Genomic DNA, 22583 nt, shown 5'->3' on the forward strand with positions numbered 1-22583 from the left:
TTTACCACCGCCACATTAAAATTGCTTTGTCATCCGAGAGTATAGTGTAAACAAACGTAGCAATAAAGAGATACCCACCTCATACATAGGTGTGACAATCGCCAGATACTAACTCGGAGGACTGGTAGAACGTGGACAACGAAGGAACAAATAGAAACTTTCGAATAATATGCTGTCAGTAGCTCTTTTAATTTCGTGAACTTTCGTCATTCGAGATGCATGTTATTTCATTATGGATACTGTGTTTACTTTTGGTGTCTCCGGTAATTTCCAAGAAACATGAGATCCAACTCGTGGACAATGGATACACGGGACTGAAGGTAGTAATTTCTGACAAGGTTCCGGAGACTGCTGGACTGGTCGATAGAATAAAGGTAAGACATTACTTGTGCGGACCATTAATTACAACTATATACAGAATAAAACATAGATCAGCACCTACGTCCGGATTAGAGGACCAGAGATCGGCTGTCAAAGAGTATCTCAATTTTCTAACATGCAATTTAAAGCAATACACATTACGTACAGGAAGCCACGATTGTCTCTGTTGCTGGGTTAATCGCCCCGTGGGCATCTCTTATCACTTCAAGGCCTAAAATCCTTGAAATTGTTGTCACTTACCTCACTGTACAGTATACGGGAGGCTCGACGCATGCCACCAAGAACGATAAAGGTGAAATGTCCGTAGACATAACCATGACAACACAGACTAGTCCGTATCTCAAGTTTTCTTTGAAACACAATCCGCCAAGATAAAGGGACACATACATATTTAAATGTTCTACTATTTAAGGTAGAATATTGCAGCAATATTGCATTTTTTAATACTATTGAAAAATTAATATTCTACGTAAAATATACAAGCGTCATTATGTTACAGAAACCATGTACAATAAAATTACATAAATGATAATACACATCAACCATTTAATGTTATAACACTTAAACCATATAGTGTTATAACACTTAAACCATATAATGTTATAACACTTAAACCATATAATGTTATCACACATAAACCATTTAATGTTATAACACATAAACCATGAAATGTTATCACACATAAAGTTATAACAATTACTCCATGCAGTATTTTCTAAATGTTAATTCTAATACAAAATATGTATAGTAGAATGCACAAACCACGTAATGTAATACACACACCACGCAATGTAATACACACACCATGTAATGTAATACACAAACCATGTAATGTTATATACAAACCATGTAAAGTAACATACCACGTAATGTAATACACAAATCACGTAATGTAATACACACACCACGTAAAGTAATATACAAACCACGTAATGTAATATACAAACCACGTAATGTAATACACATACCACGTAATGTAATACACAATCCATGTAATGTAATACACACACCACGTAATGTAATACACACACCACGTAATGTAATACACACACCACGTAAAGTAATATACAAACCACGTAATGTAATACACAATCCATGTAATGTAATACACACACCACGTAATGTAATACACACACCAAGTAATATAATACACACACCACGTAATATAATACACAAACCACGTAACGTAATACACAAACGAGGTAATGTAATACAAAGCCCATGTAATGTATTACACACACCACGTAATGTAATACAGACAGCAATAAATGTAATGTACACACCATGTAATGTAATATACACCACGTAATGTAATACACAAACCACGTAATGTAATATACAAACCACGTATTGTAATATACAAACCACGTAATTTAATATACAAACCACATAATGTAATACACAAACCATGTAATGTAATACATAAATCATGTAATGTAATACACAAACCACGTAATGTAATACACAAACCACGTAATGTAATACACAAATCATGTAATGTAATACATCAATCATGTAATGTAATACACAAACCACGTAATGTAATATACAAACTACGTAATGTAATACACAAACCATGTAATGTAATACACAAACCACGTAATGTAATATACAAGCCACGTAATGTAATACCGATAGCAATAAATGTAATGTACACACCATGTAATGTAATATACACCACGTAATGTAATACACAAATCATGTAATGTGATACATCAATCATGTAATGTGATACATCAATCATGTAATGTAATACACAAACCTCGTTATGTAATACACGAACCACGTAATGTAATACACACACCACGTAACGTAATATACAAACCACGTAATGTAATACACATAGCAATAAATGTAATGTACACACCATGTAATGTAATATAAACCATGTAATGTAATATACAAACCACGTAATGTAATACACAAACCATGTAATGTAATATACAAACCACGTAATGTAATATACAAACCACGTAATGTAATACACAAACCACGTCATGTAATATACAATCCATGTAATGTAATACACACACCACGTTATGTAATACACACACTACGCAATGTAATACACTCACCATGTAATGTAATACACACACCACGTAATGTAATACACACACCACGTAATGTAATACACACCATTTAATGTATTACACAAACCATGTAATGTTATACACAAACCACGTAATGTAGTACACACTCCTTGTAATGTAATACACACCCCATGTAATGTGATACACACACCATGTTATGTAATACACAAACAATGTAATATGATACACAAATCACTCAATATATTAGACAAACCACGTAATGTAATACATGAATCGTGATATATTTTGTTACACAAAAATGTAATATTATAAACAGAATCAATGTGATATAATAATAGAGGATACAGGTACTATTATGATATTCAATTCCCATTATAATACACAAATCATTTTATATTATAACACAGAAACCATGTAATATCATAATACACGTAGAATAACTGTACAATAATACTACTGTAAATCCATTAAGACCAGAGACAGTTTTACAGAACTGTTTAAACTTACTGATATCAAGCTCAGAAACCGTTAGAGATTCAATCCAAACATTTGCACGTCCTTAAGGCGGTGCAGATAATTGAGATTTCACTGAATTTTAAAACACATATCTATTTTACAACCAGATGATTTTAATGACGAGTTAAATAGTCCGTTGAGATTTGTGTAACATCTCAGCACTTAGAAACTTCATTCAACACATAAGATTAAGACATGAAAGCTATGAATCTAATTAAGATCATGTTAGAGAACTATTATCCCCAGGTGTACATTAGAACTTGACGCCGTCTTTTAACATCCTGGATCCGGATTTGTGATACCCGTATAATGTTACATGTGTTTGGAAACTTCTCCCCATTTTATGGTTCCGTCCTTCCTTATATAGTTCATGCCCAGAGTTTACTATTCAAGAAATCTCTTAAAACTAAGCCATATATTAGTGGGTTCTGGTATAATCAGTACAAGGATTAGGTTTCTAGCACTGCCCTTTATTACAATATGTGACGTCACCACTACCTTATATTATATATGTCAGCAATGTTAGAGGGTTGGAATATAAAGTTAATTTTATCCCTGCAACAAAGTCGTACTTAAGTCTGAAAGTGAACAAAAAGCCAGTATGGTCATATACATGTAATATGTGACAGTTTAAAGATTTATAATATAAAAACATTGGCCTTTTACATTATAGTCCGAGCAATAGAATGTGTATTACTGCAGAAAAGATAATAATAAATAAATAAATAAATAAAGAGATAAATAGATAAATAAATAGATAAATAAAAGTTAACTGCGGCTGATTTATACAATGTTCTCATATAAAACCAAAAACCTGACATTTATTTTCTTAAATATTTTCTTTCCGTTGGACGGATGTATATATCTAATATCTCTCTGTTTCATCCTTTAACACATGCGGATCCATTATTCATTCGACATAAAATAAATATAAGCAAATATTCTGAAATTTGAAAAAAATGAAATATTTATTTTTATTATAATTATCACGTTTAAAAGCAAGAAAACTCTGTAACGTTAAAAATTAAAAAATATCACAATGATAATTTAAAAAAAACAGCGTTGTCGGCTCAGTGTGATTAAACCAATAAAACTTGTTCTAGATATGTAGAATTTTATATCATATTATTGTAAGAAGACCGGAACAACATATTGACATCAACTCATTAAGTATAGACTCTAACGATCACAAAGGTCTAATTGTGCTACCCTTAACCCAGATAACACAGACACATCCTGGTTTATCGTATATAGAAACCGAGGGTCAAATCAAATTCTTTAAATGATTATTTTGTCACACATTTCATTAAAAAACCAAGAAACACTGGACACAATACATATTCACGACATCTTGAGAAGATGACTGACAAACGTAGGGAGGTGATATCACCTGATGGCTGACAAACTTAGGAAGGAGATGTCACTTGATGGGTGATAAACATATGATGGTGATATCACCTGATGACTGACAAACCTAGGAAAGTGATATCACCTGATAGCTGACAAACTTAGGAAGGTGATATCACCTGATGGCTGACAAACTTAGGGACTTAATATCACCTGATAGCTGACAAACTTGGGAAGGTGATATCACCTGATGGCTGATAAACTTGGGAAGGTGATATCACCTGATGGCTGACAAACTTAGGAAGTTAATATCACATGATGGCAGAACAACTTAGGAAAGTGATATCACCTGATAGCTGACAAACGTAGGAAGGTGTTATCACCTGATAGCTGACAAACGTAGGAAGATGTTATCACCTGATAGCTGACAAACTTGGGAAGGTGATATCACCTGATAGCTGACAAACTTGGGAAGGTGATATCACCTGATGGCTGACAAACTTGGGAAGGTGATATCACCTGATGGCTGACAAACGTAGGAAGGTGATATCATCTGATTGCTGACAAACGTAGGAAGGTGATATCACCTGATAGCTGACAAACTTAGGAAGGTGATATCATCTGATTGCTGACAAACGTAGGAAGGTGATATCACCTGATAGCTGACTAACTTAGGAAGGTAATATTACCCGATGGCTGACTAACTTAGAAAGGAGATGTCACCTGATGGCTGACAAACTTCGGGACTTAATATCACCTGATGGCTGACAAACTTAGGAAGGTAATATTACCTGATGGCTGACAAACTTAGGAAAGTGATATCACCTGATGGCTGATAAACGTAGGAAGGTGATATCATCTGATGGCTGACAAACGTAGGATGGTGATATCACCTGATTTCTGACAAACTTAGGAAGGTGATATCACGTCATAGCTGACAAACTTAGGAAGGTGATATCACCTGATTTCTGACAAACTTAGGAAGGTGATATCACGTCATAGCTGACAAACTTAGGAAGGTAATATTACCTGATGGCTGACAAACTTAGGAAAGTGATATCACCTGATGGCTGATAAACGTAGGAAGGTGATATCATCTGATGGCTGACAAACGTAGGATGGTGATATCACCTGATTTCTGACAAACTTAGGAAGGTGATATCACGTCATAGCTGACAAACTTAGGAAGATGATATCATCTGATGGCTGACAAACTTAGGAAGGTGTTATCACCTGATAGCTGACAAACTTAGGCACTTAATATCACCTGACGGCTGACAAACATAGGAAGGTAATATCACCTGATGGCTGACAAACTAAGGAAGGTAATATCACCTGATGGCTGACAAACTTAGGAAGGTGATATCACGTGATAGAAGGTAATACATGTATCACCCGTTGGCTGATCCATATAGGATATATATATATATGTATTGCTTTTACCTGGGCTTTCGTTCTATATTAAATCACTTTTCTTGGGTGGATAGATTATTTTATCAACCTGATTTAATGTCAATATCTGTTTAAAGTCACCCGATGACTTAACCTAGAGAAGGTAATATCACCCGACTACTGACAAACCCATGACTGACCTATATGTAAATTTCGGGCAGGTAACATCACCTAAAATCAGTACCCAGATTCTGCCTTGTAGTGATATAAAAGCCTTCTAATATCCGACACATCTGACGTCACATGATAAAGGGACCAATTAAACAGCATAGTACAAAATAAATGTAAGTTGTATGTAGGTAATGGTATACAAAAGTATGTCAATGTAGCTGTGATTGTAGGGTTCGAATTCCTAGCGACAATGATCGATATCCTTGGTTAAACCGTCACCCACAAATGAATACGATGTTTATGGGATACAAAACGTGTTCAGTCCTAATAACCTTGACCTCAATCCTTTGCAGACGGCCTTCACTGACGCGTCCAGTTTACTATATTCTGCCACCAAGAACTTGGTGTATTTCAAGGAGATAACTATTGTTGTCCCGAAGTCTTGGTCTTCCTCCACCCAGTATACTACCAGTTCTGGGTTAGTATCAAGCAGTATGGACTTTCTGGTGGACACTGCAAAACCAGAAACAGGAAATACGCCATATGTCCATGGACTGACTAAGTGCGGCGGACAAGGCTTGTATGCGCATGTCACACCGGAACTGATGTTTACATCTCAGTCAATAGGATATGGCCCTATTGGTAAGGAAGCGGTATTCTAGTCAGTGTTGAGGATACCATGTTTAATTTTACCATTGCCTAACGTCTAATGCTCCCATCTCTATGTGTGTTCCGTGAGGTGCGAACACTACCAATAATGTTGTGTTGGTAATACATTAACGATACATTCCTAAAAAAGTGTGTCCTCAGACTAAATAATTTTGAGATAATCATATTGTTAATATTATCGCGTCAAGTATCTTATACCCCAGGAAAGTGGACGGTATTGATAATAGGAAATCGTGTAAGTAATGTGTTTCTGTTCCACCCACTGAACTGAAAAATGATACGACAGAGGTAATATTTCCTGTATATCGCTGGTAGTACAACATTCCGGATTTGTTTAATGGGCTCTTATTTCCCCATAATTGTAACTTTATATAGTAAAAGGAATGATGATTTTTTTGTGTGTATGCTGACTTACATGTGAATACTGAGGGTTTGTGAAATGGAGCGAGTAAGCTTGTAAAGCAATTAACATATAGAGAATTATTGATGTGTGTCAGTCATTTTTCACCTAACTTTGACACTTCCATGATCGTTTATTCGGACTCTCTCCTTACAATCCACTGTCTTCTCCCTCCCTTTGTTATCTGATGTTTCATCCTTCTCTTGTAAAATGAGATTCCCTTCCTCCTTGCAATCCACTGTCTCCTCCCTCTATTTGTTATCTGATGTTTCATCCTTCTCTTGTAAAATTATATTTCCTTCCTCCTTGTAAATCCACTGTCTCCTTCCATCCTTTGTTGTCTGATGTGTCATTTTCTTGTAAAATGATATTTCCCTCCTCCTTGCAATCCACTGTCTCCTCCCTCCTTTGTTATCCGATGTGTCATTTTCTTGTAAAATGATATTTCCCTCCTCCTTGCAATCCACTGTCTCCTCCCTCTCTTTGTTGTCTGATGTTTCATCTTCTTGCAAAATGATATTTCCCTCCTCCTTGCAATCCACTGTCTCCTTCCATCCTTTGTTGTCTGATGTTTCATCTTCTTGTAAAATGAGATTCCCTTCCTCCTTGTAATCCACTGTCTTCTCCCTCTCTTTGTTATCTGATGTTTCATCCTTCTGTTGTAAAATGAGATTCCCTTCCTCCTTGTAATCCACTGTCTCCTCCCTCTCTTTGTTATCTGATGTTTCATCCTTCTCTTGTAAAATGATATTTCCCTTCTCCTTACAATCCACTGTCTTCTCCCTCCCTTTGTTGTCTGATGTTTCATCTTCTTGTAAAATGATATTTCCCTCCTCCTTGCAATCCACTGTCTCCTTCCATCCTTTGTTATCTGATGTTTCATCCTTCTGTTGTAAAATGAGATTCCCTTCCTCCTTGTAATCCACTGTCTTCTCCCTCTCTTTGTTATCTGATGTTTCATCCTTCTTTTGTAAAATGATATTTCCTTCCTCCTTGCAATCCACTGTCTCCTCCCTCTCTTTGTTGTCTGATGTTTCATCGTCGTGAAATCCTCTGATTCACCTTCATTGTCTTGAATGTAGATGCTATTCCTCCGCTTGGTATTTGTTGTTTTTTATTCAATGGAATGTCGTTCCCCTATAGTCAGGGTTTCCTCTCTGCCTGACTAATTTGTTATATGACATTTTCCGTCTCACTTTTACGGGGCATATCTTTCCCCTCCCCACAGTACGATTTTATTAATAATTATTGATATGATAAGCCTTTTTCATCTTCTGTGTGGTATGTATCTCTTGCAATGATGATATTTATCTGCAGGAAAGATCTTGGTTCACGAGTGGGCCCACTTAAGATGGGGAGTGTTTGATGAGTACCCATCAGCAGAACAGCCAAATATGGATGAGAATGAGAGATTCTACAACGAGGACGGTACATGGAAACCGGTTATGTAAGAATAATCATTCCGCAAAAAATACCCGAAAAAATTCATGTATTTTTATTTGATTGTTATATTAGTATTTTTTCATGGCGGCAATGCCCTTTTGGTTGCATTTTGGAAACCGATAACATTTTAAGAAGTGCATTTATCACAGTTGTAACTGAGAAATATATTAATTTATCCATTTGGTAAAAAATCGAACTTTTGCAATTTTGACCAATCAGAGCTATGCATTGCAGTCACTGCAATGAAGTTTGTAATCTCGTTCATCCAGCCGTTTGATCACAGTGTGATTCGGGTTTTCTATCATTTGAAATGGCGTCGTCTTGATGTCCAGTGTACATTGGAATGCCTGCCGTGGTATTTATACTCACCGCTGGAGTGCAATAGTTTTATCAAGCGCTGCAGAGAAAAGTTGTACTAAGACAGGTAATCCCGTCAAGAGTAAGGTAAAACTATCCGACGTCAAAGAATGTGATAACATTTTCCAAACTCTTTTGCATACCTTTGAAAATGTCTTTAACGAAACTTACCCGTTAGATATGACATACATGTGATAGCAGAAGTTCATTAGATATCCTCTATCTATTCCACTTCAGGTGTACTGAGAAGATTCTGGGATCTAATCTACGAGATTGTTCGAACTCTCGATCAAGGTGCTTCGTCGACCCGGACGGTAAACCGGAATCGGACTGCCAATTCTGTGTACAGGTTCCGAACAGCGCTCGTGCCTCCCTAATGGCTTTTCAGTGGATATCATCCGTAAGTTCCGAACATCTTACTCATTGAAACATTGCCTCGTTTACGATATTTTCCGTATTACGACTACAGACAGTTGAAGAATCTTGACTGTTGATACTGATTTTAGGTCACAGAAATTCAGAGGAGCGTCTTTCATTCCTGTAGTTATTAGAATACCAATGTTATTCTTTTACCTGTGTACATTAAATATCGATTAATCTCTTTGAATTGTGTTTGTTTAGGTTGTCGAGTTTTGTGACGAGAACACGCCGTCAGTAGACGAAGCTTTACGTCATAATTCACGTGCTCCCAACGACCAGAATCGCTATTGTGGTCAGCGAAGTGTTTGGGAGGTGATGAGGACACATTCAGATTTTAATGGTATGGTCACGTGATTAATTCAGACACAGTAAAACTTTTAATGGCCGAGTCATGTGATACAAACGCATTCAATATTTTGAGTTGTAGGGTCATGTGTTGTGGACACATTCATGGTACTAAGCTGCAGTATAATAACATATGTGATAAAATATAGTTCATAAAAGTGTCAGATATTTGATAAACATAGAAATCACTATGCAAATACATGTATAAAACATTAACAAGCCTTAATTTACGGGACAAAATAAACGTGTGTTTCCAGTATTGACGAATTGACTTAAGTCACATTTAGCAAGAAAATTCATGAAATTGGTTTTGATAACCATTGCTGTCTGAAACTATATGCCTGCGTGGCATGATTATTTTGACATGCGTCATTGGGCACAATTCAGCATAACGTCAATGTCAGGTAAACAAAGATTAAATAGACCTAACAGACAGTTTCGACAGTGAGAATTTTCAGTAAATGTTGCAGGGAAATAGAATATATGGCCAATGGTTTGGGACAAAAGGACAAAATTCGCTCGCCAAAGGCTCGCCACTTCTGTCTTTCTTCACCCTCGCCAAGATACAGCCTATATTTCCAGACACTGACCGGTATTCTCTGTATATTTCTTTACTTGATCACTAATGCACGTGTTAAAATACAGCTGTTTTCCGCCGTTCCCGAATACAGCAAAAATATATGTTGTAGATATATTTCGACAATGGCAACGCCTGTTGTAGGTACCTATCTATCTGTACTGCATCTCTAATGTGTTTACATATTTTGTAAACAGTGGAACTGTAAAGCACCATAACCATGTACATTTGGTTGACTCCAGTCATAACGGTTATGATCCTAGTACACGAGTGTATCCGATAGTACACCTTACGAGACACTAATAACACCAGGATATTCGATGTTAACATCGATATGTACTATATACTTACTAAAGATAGACCTAGCTTATCTATATACATCAATCAGTAGGACGTGATCTACATTGGATATCGATTTTATCGATCCATCACCTACACAAGCTGCACACCTAGCTTTATTTTATTTCAATGAATATGATTACATTACAGCGTCCAACACAGCAGGGACTTCTACAAAGTCGACCACTCCCGAGTTTACTGTGGTCCAGGAAGGGGAGTTAAGACTTGCTCTTGTACTGGATATTTCCAATAGTATGAACGCTAAGATTGTCGGGGTATGTAGCCCTGTAACAAACTAATTTACATATCTACATTAACGCTAAGATTGTCGGGGTATGTAGCCCTGTAACAAACACATTTGATACATATCTTCATTAACGCTAAGAATGTCGGGGTATGTAGTCCTGTAACAAACTAATTTACATATCTCCATTAACCCTCAGAATGTCGGGGTATGTAGCCCTGTAACAAACTCATTTGATACATATCTTCATTAACGCTAAGATTGTCGGGGTATGTAGTCATGAAACAAACTCATATACATATCTTCATTAACGCTAAGATTGTCGGGGTATGTAGCCCTGTAACAAACTCATATACATATGTTCATTAACCCTCAGATTGTCGGGGTATGTAGCCCTGTAACAAACTCATATACATATCTTCATTAACACTAATTGTACTTAAGATCAATGTGACCTTCTCTGATATTATTCTACTGATATAGTACAGTATCATACAATCACATGGTGGTTCCCCATTCTTTATTGTAGCCATCAAGACTACAGTTACTCCAGGACATAGTAGGAAACTTCCTTATGTACACAGTACCAGATAACTCGGATGTTGAAATCGTCACTTTCTCCTCCAGTGCCCAGATCGTCACTTCCATGACTACCGTGACGTCAGACGCTGTACTTGAGAGTCTCGTGCAGGATCTGCCGTCCACAGCGTCTGGTCAAAGGGCTAGAGGTGATGGAACCTGTGCATATTGTATATATAATATTAGCTATGTAGTAAATTACACGATTTTATCACAAATAGCATTGCCATGAGGCAATATTTTGTAATTGGTGTGATGTCTGTGTTTATTTTACAATCATGCTGACACCCTTGTAAGGTCGACAGTTACTATTTGTGTTTTTTGTATCGAATATTTCGTCCTATTTTGCAGGTGCTTAACACTACGGCAAACTTGAATGGGGCTACCATTATATTGTTAACCGACGGGGAGGAAAATAGGCGCCCTCTGGTAGCAGATGTGCTGCCAATTCTTGTTAGTTCCGGTGTCACGGTCCACTCGCTCGCCATTAGTAGCAGCTCAGACGGTCAGCTGACATCCATCTCCCAGGCTACCGGGGGGAGGAGTTTCTTCTATTCTGAGAGCAGTACCTCCACGGCTCTACAGGATGCTTTCGCGGGAATATTGGAAGGGTCTAGCGCTCCAGTACAGGTACATTTGAAAAGTTCAATGCAGCGATAAAGGGGATACACATTTTATAACGGAAATTGATGGGTACATGATAAGTACAAAGGTTTCACTTTCGAATTTATTCTTTCATATTGTTTTGCTTGTGTGTATTGTTTTCGCACATACATGTATATCATTATGTTAACGTGAAAACATTTTTGTGCAGTAAGAAATCTAAGCCGACATTTTGTACTGCACAGTGTATACATTGGGTAATATCTATCTGTTTCTGCTGTGTTATACAGTAGCTTATATTACATATGTTGTGACAAACGTACAATTTACTGCACTAATGTTGTGTTATTTCAACTATAAATACCTGGTGCTAACAGTTTTATAATCATTCTGTGATGATGGTTCTGTACTTTGTATCTGGTGTTAACAATAAGTTTTCTAATCATTCTGTGATAATGGTTCAGTACTTTGTATCTGGTGTTAACAATAAGTTTTATGATCATTCTGTGATGATGTTTCTGTACTTTGTATCTGGTATTAACAGTTTTATAATCATTCTGTGATGATGGTTCTGTACTTTGTATCTGGTATTAACAGTTTTATAATCATTCTGTGATGATGGTTCTGTACTTTGTATCTGATGTTAACAATAAGTTTCATAATCATTCTGTGATGATTGTTCTGTACTTTGTATCTGGTGTTAACAATAAGTTTTCTAATCATTCTGTGATAATGGTTCAGTACTTTGTATCTGGTGTTAACAATAAGTTTTATGATCATTCTGTGATGATGTTTCTGTACTTTGTATCTGGTATTAACAGTTTTATAATCATTCTGTGATGATGGTTCTGTACTTTGTATCTGGTATTAACAGTTTTATAATCATTCTGTGATGATGGTTCTGTACTTTGTATCTGATGTTAACAATAAGTTTCATAATCATTCTGTGATGATTGTTCTGTACTTTGTAATGGTGTTAACAATAAGTTTTATAATCATTCTGTGATGAGGTTCGTGTACCAAGTGTTTCCTTACGTATTTTTCAGATAGACAGTCAAAGTTTGTCGGTACAGGGTGGAAGTCCGGTGACTGGACAGTTCTACCTTGACTCCACAGTAGGACTGAATACAGTCCTCCAGGTCATAGTCAACGACACGTCAAGTGTGTCCGTCCGAGTTACCGGCCCGGACGGTACAACATACACCGACAGCAGCGGTTCGTCTGTTAACTCTATTAACCGAAATGTGGCCATCAGTGGCACTGCTGCGGTAGGTAACTATGGAAACAAGGACCTTATCTAATTATCTGATGGTGATGATGATGATGATGATGATGATGAATAACTGCACATGTTAAGTTCTTCGCAATAACCTATTGAAATAAATTTGAAAACAAAAGTCACTTGTTTTGTGTTACAGGCTGGTCGTTATACATATACAGTTACGTCCGGAACAGACCTGAAAGGAACGTTAATCGTGCAGTCCGGACGGAAGGACAATACCACAGATGGGCTCGTCGTCAGATCATGGACCTCTGAAAAACAGTACAGTTATGGACAAAGTTCGACCTTCACTGTTTATGCTTCCGTGCTCCGGAACAAATCTCCGGTATTGAGGACAACTGTCATAGCCAATTTGGAGAACAAAAATGGCGTGTCGGTAGCGATTGGCCTTAAAGATGATGGTGTCGGTATGTACATACAAGGCATTTGTGTGGATGTTTTGCTTTGTCCCTCCATTAGTTATAATATATAACTTGGTTCTTAGCTATGAGACTTTTTTTACTGTTTTATGATAGGGTCTGACCTGAGGGCTGATGACGGAGTGTATTCTGGCACTGTTCTTCCAAGGTACGTGACTCTTGATGGCCGTCTCAGTGTCAAGGTCACAGCTGCAACTACGGACGGAACGGCAAAGGTATTGGCAACTACTTCCAGTATTGATGCAGCTCCCCTCAGCGGCAGTGGTATGTGATACACTTGAAAACTGTAATATCTATAATTATGTACCTGAATGTGGAAGATCAAAATGAAGTTTTCTGTTATTAAGTTTCGGCAATACGTATTTTTGGCGGATTATATATATATATATTCGAACATGTTGTATACAGATGGTAAAATCTAAAGTTAAACATTGTCCTACTCTCGCTTCCTTTCGGTCTTTTTTCTACATATAGCTCTTTTCAACGAAATTGGAACAGTTAATTAAATTCAAGATGTTGTCTAGAAGTAGATAAGGATGTATTCTCAATTAAGGTCTCTTTTGGTGACAGGCAACAAAGTGACTGTTAGCAACCAGGAGAACTTTCAACGAGTGTCCCAGACTGGTGTACTATTGGTTCAGAACTATGTGCCTGGATCACTACCTGACGTCATACCTCCCGCCAAAATCACTACCCTCTCACTGACATCTATTGACGACACATCCGGTGTCATACAGGTCACGTGGAAAGCTGTTGGTGATGACATTGATGATGGAACAGGTAAATTGATTAATTCTGCAACATTTCAAATAGAGTAAAAACATCTTCCGATACCAAACAAAATGTTTCTTGACCAACTTTACTTTCATTCGTGAAAAGGTTTGATAATATTATAAACTATTACTAAATAGCAAACGCTAAATCACTGCATATCTTCAATAACAACATGTCCGTTATCAACAAATATTTCTATCGCAACAGTGTTCAGAGTCAAGTAAATTGCTTCATTTCTCTAAATTGGGTTGTCTGTAATTCATTTCTTTGTATACACAGCTGCTGTTTACGATGTTCGGTTGTCAACTGACATCAACGCCTTGATGACAAACCCAGGAAGTGCCACACAATTAACCTCCCAGTTACCTACTCCGAAAGTTTCAGGACAGGTGGAAACATTTACTTTTACCCTTCCGGTCCTTAAACGGGACGGTCGGACATACTACTTGGCAATTCGAGCCATAGACGATAGTCAGAACACTGGAGAGCTATCTAATATCGTTTCATTATCACTCGTGACCGACGTTAATTGGCTCCCAACCACTACCCAAGCCACCCAAACAACCACCCCAACCACTACAGCCATCCCAAGGGTAGTCTACAACTCTGACCAGTCCATTTTGATTGGTCTGTCAAAAGCAGCAGGTGTGGCTGCGATGTGGCTAATCCTGTTTGGTATAAGCATGTCCTGCTGTTTTGGTAGAAGGAAAAGAGTGCCGCCACGAGGAAATTTACCCGATGGAACGTGGAATCCGGGTACATATCGAGACGACACGTGCGGAAGGGTCACTCGAGACGACAGAGAGGCTATAACAATGATCACGCTGATGAGATACGGGATAATAGACGAAGTCGACATAAACGGGAAGGCTATCTGGACGTGTACTCTATACCAGGTCTGACACCATACGATCATTCTTACTCATATCATGGCTCATCATCTAGTAACAGTATGCCGTACAATATGTACCGATAACAATCTCTTATAGAAATATGTTTAACTTGGCAAAGTGTTCTGCAGCTTGATCTCAGTATAACATGTTCAGAAGAACAGTTGTCAAAAACTTCAGGGTCAAGGAACATGATATGTAAGAAGAATGTTGAAATTATATGGATAATTTTAAGGATATTTAGAAGAAAACTTCACTTTAGTTATATATACATACATATATATGTTAAATATATGTTTTATTAAAGTTTATTTTTGATATGGTATACGAGCGTGTGTGGTATGGTGTGGAGTTAGTTAGTTAGTTATATATATAGACATATGTGATGATATGACGGAGTGTTTAACGTACATCGTATGTCTTTATTGTCGTATTGTTCATTCAAACAGTGTTATCTGATTTGTCAATATCTTTCCTGTTTATTGTTGAACTTGTAAGCAATAAGCACTGCATGTGCCGCTCAAGTCACCATAAACAACAGTGATGTTTAACAATGGAAAGTGGTGCCTCTAGGTATCAGAGAAGACTTTTGCCAGTATACGACTTCACACGCCCAGCCCTTTACTTTTGCTGTATCAAAGCTTGATGTCCACATCGAGCGCTGTGATCATGAAAAGGTCATCCAATGCATTCTTTGATTCTAAAATGATTGTGATAGAACGCATGATTGATTGGTTAAAATGATTGTGATATAACGTATGTTTTGATTGGTTAAAATGATTGTGATATAACGTATGTTTTGATTGGTTAAAATGATTGTGATATAACGCATGTTTTGATTGGTTAAAATGATTGTGATAGAACGCATATTGTGATTTGATAATTTTCTTGATCTAATCACTGGTAAAGTCGAATATCTACACTTGCGTTCCATAGCCTCTAGATGGAGCTTTCTCAACATAGGCAGAATTTTATAACTGGACTGAGGTAATCTCGGAGAGTTTTTTATTGAAAATAAATTATGCTATCTAGCTTATTGTATGTGTCATTGTTCTTTTCTCGTATTTTATATCTACGTTATTCAAGCGTCTGTATCGAGTGATTTTGCTTATCTGACGTCACATAAGTTTATTGTAAATGAGGAGTAAAATATCGGTATCAGAATTCTCTTATCCGTAAGTGCAGTTGGCGGTCAAATTTCAAAATCACTTGTCCGAAAAGGGTTGACAGGTATGAATGCACTTTTTAAAATGTTGCAATGTTAAATCGATGCATTTTCATGACATTTCGAAAAATAATTAAAGTACAAATGCCTGATGCTATCAATGTGTCACATCTGAAATCTACTCGGGCACAATGTATATTACAAACTTCGGTAAAAGCCAAAATTAGAAGAAAACAAAAACAAAAAAAAAAACAAAACAAAAAAAACTTCAGAACAAAATGAAAAAAAAAATGTAAAACTGCTAGAACTAAATACAATAAAACATGTAAAAAACTTGAGGAGAAACATTGGTCAGGATTTAACTAAAAAACTAGTACCAGGTCGGTCTTAAATACAAACTCGGAAGGTAAAGCATACAAAAAGCAAACATTGTGGCCAAACAATTCTAAAAAGCCAGCAGCAATACCAACTGCACAACAGTTTGTTTAAATAGTATAAAATCACAGGACCAAATGAAAAAGATCTAAACATCCCATTCAGCCAAGAGAAATGAGTCAAAGCGGTTTCCGGAACCATAGATCCGTCCTTGATCCATTTGTTAGGCTATCTTCTGGAATGTTAATATCACCATACTTTGGCATTATTCCTAGATTTTAGAAAATGCTTATGGCTTAGTTTGGTATGAGGGTCTCTTACTTTCATAAAAGAAATAGAAATAACAGATAACATATATAAATGCAGGGTTAGATAAGTTAAATTTAGAGAAGGGGCTCCTACACAGTAGGTGATATCTTCCACTTTAACATATACATATTAGATAACAAATATACGAACTGAGTAAAAAAAAAAGCACCATGTAGGAAAGATAGGATATTTTGCCGATGACACCAGCATTTGGTGCACAGGTTACATCACACAAGGATACAATAATACAGAGAACATTAGATACCGTACAGGAGTGGGCTGATAACTGGGAATTAAAACATTCAAAAGACAAAACAGTAACTATGTCATTATCAAGAAGAACCAAAATACCAGAACTCTACTTAGGCGACTAAAATAAGATATTTAGGAATGATATTTGACCAAAAAGTAGCCTGTACACCCTATATATATAGCATCTTAATAAATTGTAAACGAGCTCATGACACAATCATTTACGTATCGTGAAACAGACTAGGCACTAATAAGATAAACCTTTAAAAGATATATAGTGCATTAATCAGGTCAGCAACACATAATGGATGTCAAATGTATGTCTCAGATAACACCTAAAAACACTAAATATAATACAACACAAAGCACTTAGAATGACAACAGGCGCAATAAAAAAACCACACCCACTATAAGTCTACATACGGAAACTAGTGAAATACTAGTAAATCTTAGGGGAGAAAAATTGATATTAAAATACTGGACAAGAACTCAAAATCTAGGACCTGAATTTTCACCTAATGGACATCCAAGTCACCTTTCAATATATACCAGCTCATGTAGACATTCCGGGTAATGATAAGGCAGACAATTTGGTTTAAAATGTTCTAAATTGTGACAATATCGATTGAGAGGTTAATCTTTCTAAAGAAGAAGTATATTCGATGCTAAACAAGTCAATAGAAGAATCTTGGTTAAATATTGGAAACATATTACTGCAAACAACAGTCTTAGAACAATCATATCAGAACCATCGAAAAACCCAAGATTATACACAAAATTCGTTAGATGATTATCAGTAGACTTGGATCAGGCCACACGATATTAAATCACAATATTTATAAAATGGGTAAAATAAAAACTGTCTTTGTCAAAACTGAAACAGAAACCAGAAACTACGTACTCCTGGATTGTAAGAAACATAATACAGAAAGACTAAAGAATAAAGAAAGATGGATGTGATACCAGGCTGTATAAATATTCTACTAAAACCGAGCGATATAGAAAGATGTGATACCAGGCTGTATAAATATTCTACTAAAACCGAGCGATAAAGAAAGATGTGATACCAGGCTGTATAAATATCCTACTAAAACCGAGCGATAAAGAAAGATGTGATACCAGGCTGTATAGATACCCTACAAAAACCGAGCGATAAAGAAAGATGTGATAACAGGCTGTATAAATACCCTACTAAAACCGAGCGATAAAGAAAGATGTGATACCAGGCTGTATAAATATGCAACTAAAACCGAGCGATAAAGAAAGATGTTATACCAGGCTGTATAGATATCCTACTAAAACCGAGCGATAAAGGAAGTCAAATACATAAGGTAATGCTAGGGAATTTGACAATCGGATATAGGATCTAACCAGGAATTGCATAATTAGGTACTAAGAGCGATAACTCGTATAGATAGGCGAGACCACAGACAGAAAGGTAAATAAAACGGAAAGATCTAAGGGAGCCAATAGATATTGGTTACATTGACGCTGTTGCTAAGGAAACTATGCTAAGGTCAAAATTTTGGACTTCAATAAATGAGAGGTTAAAGACCCAGACTATGAGTCTATAAATCCTTTGATTTGTTAGTCAGGGAAGTCAGGGCCGTGGAGTTAGAACTGGCTATTGCTGATAACGTCAAAAGTTCAGTAAAAAAAATGGACAGCACCACCCTGTGCAAGCTGAGCAAACTGATCAGACCTTAGAACTAATGACAACACAGTTATCTACTCTTTGCGAGAAGCTCAAGGGTTTAGAGAGCAAGGTGGACAAGTTTCAATCTGGGAACAAAAATAAATATTTTTTTGATAATTCCAGAGATGATCGCCCCAACCAACAAGGACAAGGGAATGGCAGTGGACACGGCAAAAGTGGAAATGACAGCAAGGAAAAGCCAAAGGATGACAAGGCCCAGCAGCCAAAAGATTAGCTTCCTCTATTGAAGGGCGAATAGGGGAGGCAATCAGGTAAGCCCTAAAAAGCTAGATAGGAGTAGGGTTAGCACTAGCAGGTATTGGCAATAAGCCTCAGTGGAAATTTGTGGGGTGTCTACTACATGTCTAGTGGATGCAGGTTCCATGGTAGTAAGAGGTTCTTTGAAGAGTTGCCAGGTGGTGAGTTGTTAGCAATGTTGGATTTTGGATTAGATGTGTACTGTGCAGACGGAAGCACTATGCCTTATCTAGGCTATTTTGTAGCTGAAGTCTTATGCAAAGGTTTTAGTTGGTCATTGGTACTAATGTTTTAAACCTTTTTGATGAAGGTGATGTGACAGATGGAGATGACTGTAGAGTCTGAGGGAAGTCCGTAAGACGTTTGTCAGGATTGGTAAATGTTAAGACTACAAACCATGCCCCTTTCAGTAAAGGTCCAGGGGAGAGTAAAGTGGTCCACGGGTTGATTAGACATGGGGATAGGACTGACACTGGTTGTTGAGTCAAGTTCTGAGTCACCTAGTGGGTTGATGGAATGTCCCAGGTTAATTAAGTTGGAGTCTGGGAGCACAGAGAGGATACCAGTGAGAGTCTGCAATATATCTGCTTATCTGGTGCAAATTAAGCTTAATTCAGTGCTTTGTTCTGTGCATGAGGCCAGAGTTGTAGAGCATTGGGACCCAGGTACTGAGTCTGAGAGTCTGTCTAGTAAACATGATTTGGAAGATGGGGAGTTGGATTTTGAAGGTCTAGGTATAAAGTTAAACACAGAAAGTCTATCGTCTGTAGAATTAGATGAGGCTAGGAGTATGCTAAATGGTTGGAAGACTGTGTTCTCTACTAGTCAGTTCGACATTGTTCAGACTTGGAGAAGCATCAGATAAATTGACAGATGAGAAACCTTTTTTAGACTTCCTCCTGCAATGTATGAGTAAGTGGGGGATCATATGAAGGATCTCAAGGCATCCAATGGTATTAAGGATTCTAGGTCTCTATATGCATCTAATGTGGTGTTAGTCAGGAAGAATGGACAGTTGAGGTTTTGCATAGATTTTCGGACACTCAATTCTAAGACCATCAAGGATCAATATTGTTTGCCCAGGACTGATCAAGTGTTGGATAGTTTGGTAGGGTCAAAATTTTTCTCTAAGATAGACCTGCGAGCAGGATATTACCAGGTAGAGGTCGAGGAGAAAGAGAAAAACAGCTTTTTCTGTAGATTTCTATCAGTTCCGGCGTATGCCTTTCGGGTTGTGTAATGCCCCATCCACTTTTCAGCGGATTATGAAACGCTGTATTGGAAATGTGAACTTGGTAGAATGTTTGCTATTTCTATATGACATATTGGTTTTCTCTAGAACATTTGAAGAACATCTACAGCGGTTAGAGGGTGTTTTCAGTAAGCTTCACACCCATGGTTTGTCGTTGAATCCTACGAAGTTTTTCAAAACTACTGTGTAGTACTTAGGTCATGTCATTGGTGAGAATGGGATATAATAGATCGAGAGAGACAGTTCTAGGGGCAGTTCTATATCAGAATCAAGAAGGTCACGATCGGGTAATTGCTTATGCCAGCAGGACTTAAGGCCTAGTGAGGAATTATACCCAGCGAACAAGTTGGAATTTTTGTGTCTGAAGTGGGCAGTTACAGAAAAATTTAAGGATTACCTGTATGGTAAGAAGTTTGAGGTTTACACTGATAACAATCCTTTGACGTATGTTACATCTACTGCTAAGCTTGATGCTACAGGTCACAGATGGGTGGCAGAGTTGGCGAATTATATATTTAAAATTCTTTATCGTTCGGGTAAGGTGAATAGAGATGCAGATGGCCTGTACAGGAAACCTTCTGATTCAGAATGTATTTTCCCCGATGTAGTTAAGGCAGTATGTCAGGCGGCTTGTGTGAGCAAGGGTTGTCTCCCTTTGGTTGAAAGACTAGTTGTGTGCAAATTTTTGCATTGATGTGGTTGACGAAACTAGTTTCCAACAGGTAGATTGGGTTAAACAGAAGGCAGCAGATTCTGTTATTTGTCGAGTGATGTTGTTGTTAAGTTAATGTACTGAGCTAACAGGGAAGTTGTTAGAGCGAGAAGCTGTTCTCGTCATGAAGTTGTTACGTGAGAGAAAAAGATTGGAGATGCAGGATAGTGTTTTGTGTCTGTACTGTAAATGATGTCAGAGTAAGGCAGATTGTTTTAACAAAACATATGCAGGCTATGATCCTTGAAGGTTATCATGACCAGCAGGGTCATCAGGGGACAGGACTCTTCCACTAGTCAAAGCTAGATTTTATTGGCCAGGTATGGATGGTGATGTTGAGGCAAAGTTTAATCTTGTGATTCTACGGGAATCATGAAAACTCGTACTACTCCATTTCACCCTAAGGGTAATGGAATGACTGAAAGGTTTAATCAAACTTTACTCAAAATGCTAGGTACTCTCGCGGAGGAACAGAAGCGTGATTGGAAAAGCTATATACCAAGTTTGGTGCATGCGTACAACGCAGCGTCGCATGATAGTACAGGGTTTTCGCCTTTCTATTTAATGTTTGGTAGGTACCCAAGATTGGCAGCTGATGCTTATTTTGGCCTTTCAGAAAGTAAATTTGAACAGTTTTAGCCAAGGACTAAGTATATCAGCAAACTTAAGTCAAGGTTACAGTTCGCTTATAAGACAGCGGCTAAACATGCACGTAAAGCTGCTCGGAGGTATAAGCAACACTATGATGTGAAGGTCAGAGATTCTGTTCTTCAGTCAGGAGATCGTGTTTTGGTCAGAAATATTGGTTTAAAGAGAAAGAACAAATTAGCGGATAAATGGAAAAGATATCCATGCAAGGTTCTATCTAAACCCCATGCTAATGTTCCAGTGTATAGAGTGAGATTAGAACAAGATCATGGCAGAGTGAGGACTCTGCATAGAAATATGCTTTTACCTTATACAGAGGTGACACCTGAGACTTGTGATTCAGATGTCAAGGTCTGGTCAAGGTCAAGGTCGGCCGGCCAAAAGTCAGAGGTCTGAACCCCCCAAGGTCAGGTTGATGACAGTTTTGAAGGGGATAGTGATTCAGACACTATATATTTGTCAAGGCTTGTTACTCGAAGTACTCGGTTAAATCCCAGAGCTAGAGAGTTCCTAGGAATACCTCAGATGTTGGAGATATTTCTGTGCTAGGAGAGTCAAATTCAGTCAGTTAAGGTTGATCAGCTTCATCTGATGGTAGGGAGATAGTGTTAGAGGAGTCTGGTCATGATAGTAACCAACAGAGTTCAGGTGGTATCCATAAGTTGTGGTCTAGATACTGGTGTTGAGGTGGTTACCTCCTCTTATTCGCCTGATACC

At 37.5% G+C, this 22583-nt stretch overlaps 1 protein-coding gene across 1 annotated transcript; it reads left to right on the forward strand.

Moving 5' to 3' along the window:
- Window positions 1–215: 215 nt before the first annotated feature.
- On the forward strand, window positions 216–15285 carry LOC132560736 (calcium-activated chloride channel regulator 1-like). The gene is given in 14 exon segments (XM_060225412.1): window positions 216–374; window positions 6212–6500; window positions 8245–8374; window positions 8965–9127; window positions 9349–9487; window positions 10559–10683; window positions 11182–11389; window positions 11566–11861; window positions 12881–13102; window positions 13253–13523; window positions 13632–13799; window positions 14106–14315; window positions 14589–15049; window positions 15052–15285. Coding segments are annotated over 14 exon segments (3075 nt in total).
- Window positions 15286–22583: the final 7298 nt, after the last annotated feature.

The sequence above is a fragment of the Ylistrum balloti genome, unplaced genomic scaffold, assembly GCF_031769215.1.
Source record: "Ylistrum balloti isolate Yb309-2 unplaced genomic scaffold, AGI_CSIRO_Ybal_v1 Utg371104, whole genome shotgun sequence".
In the NCBI taxonomy this organism is placed as follows: domain Eukaryota; kingdom Metazoa; phylum Mollusca; class Bivalvia; order Pectinida; family Pectinidae; genus Ylistrum; species Ylistrum balloti.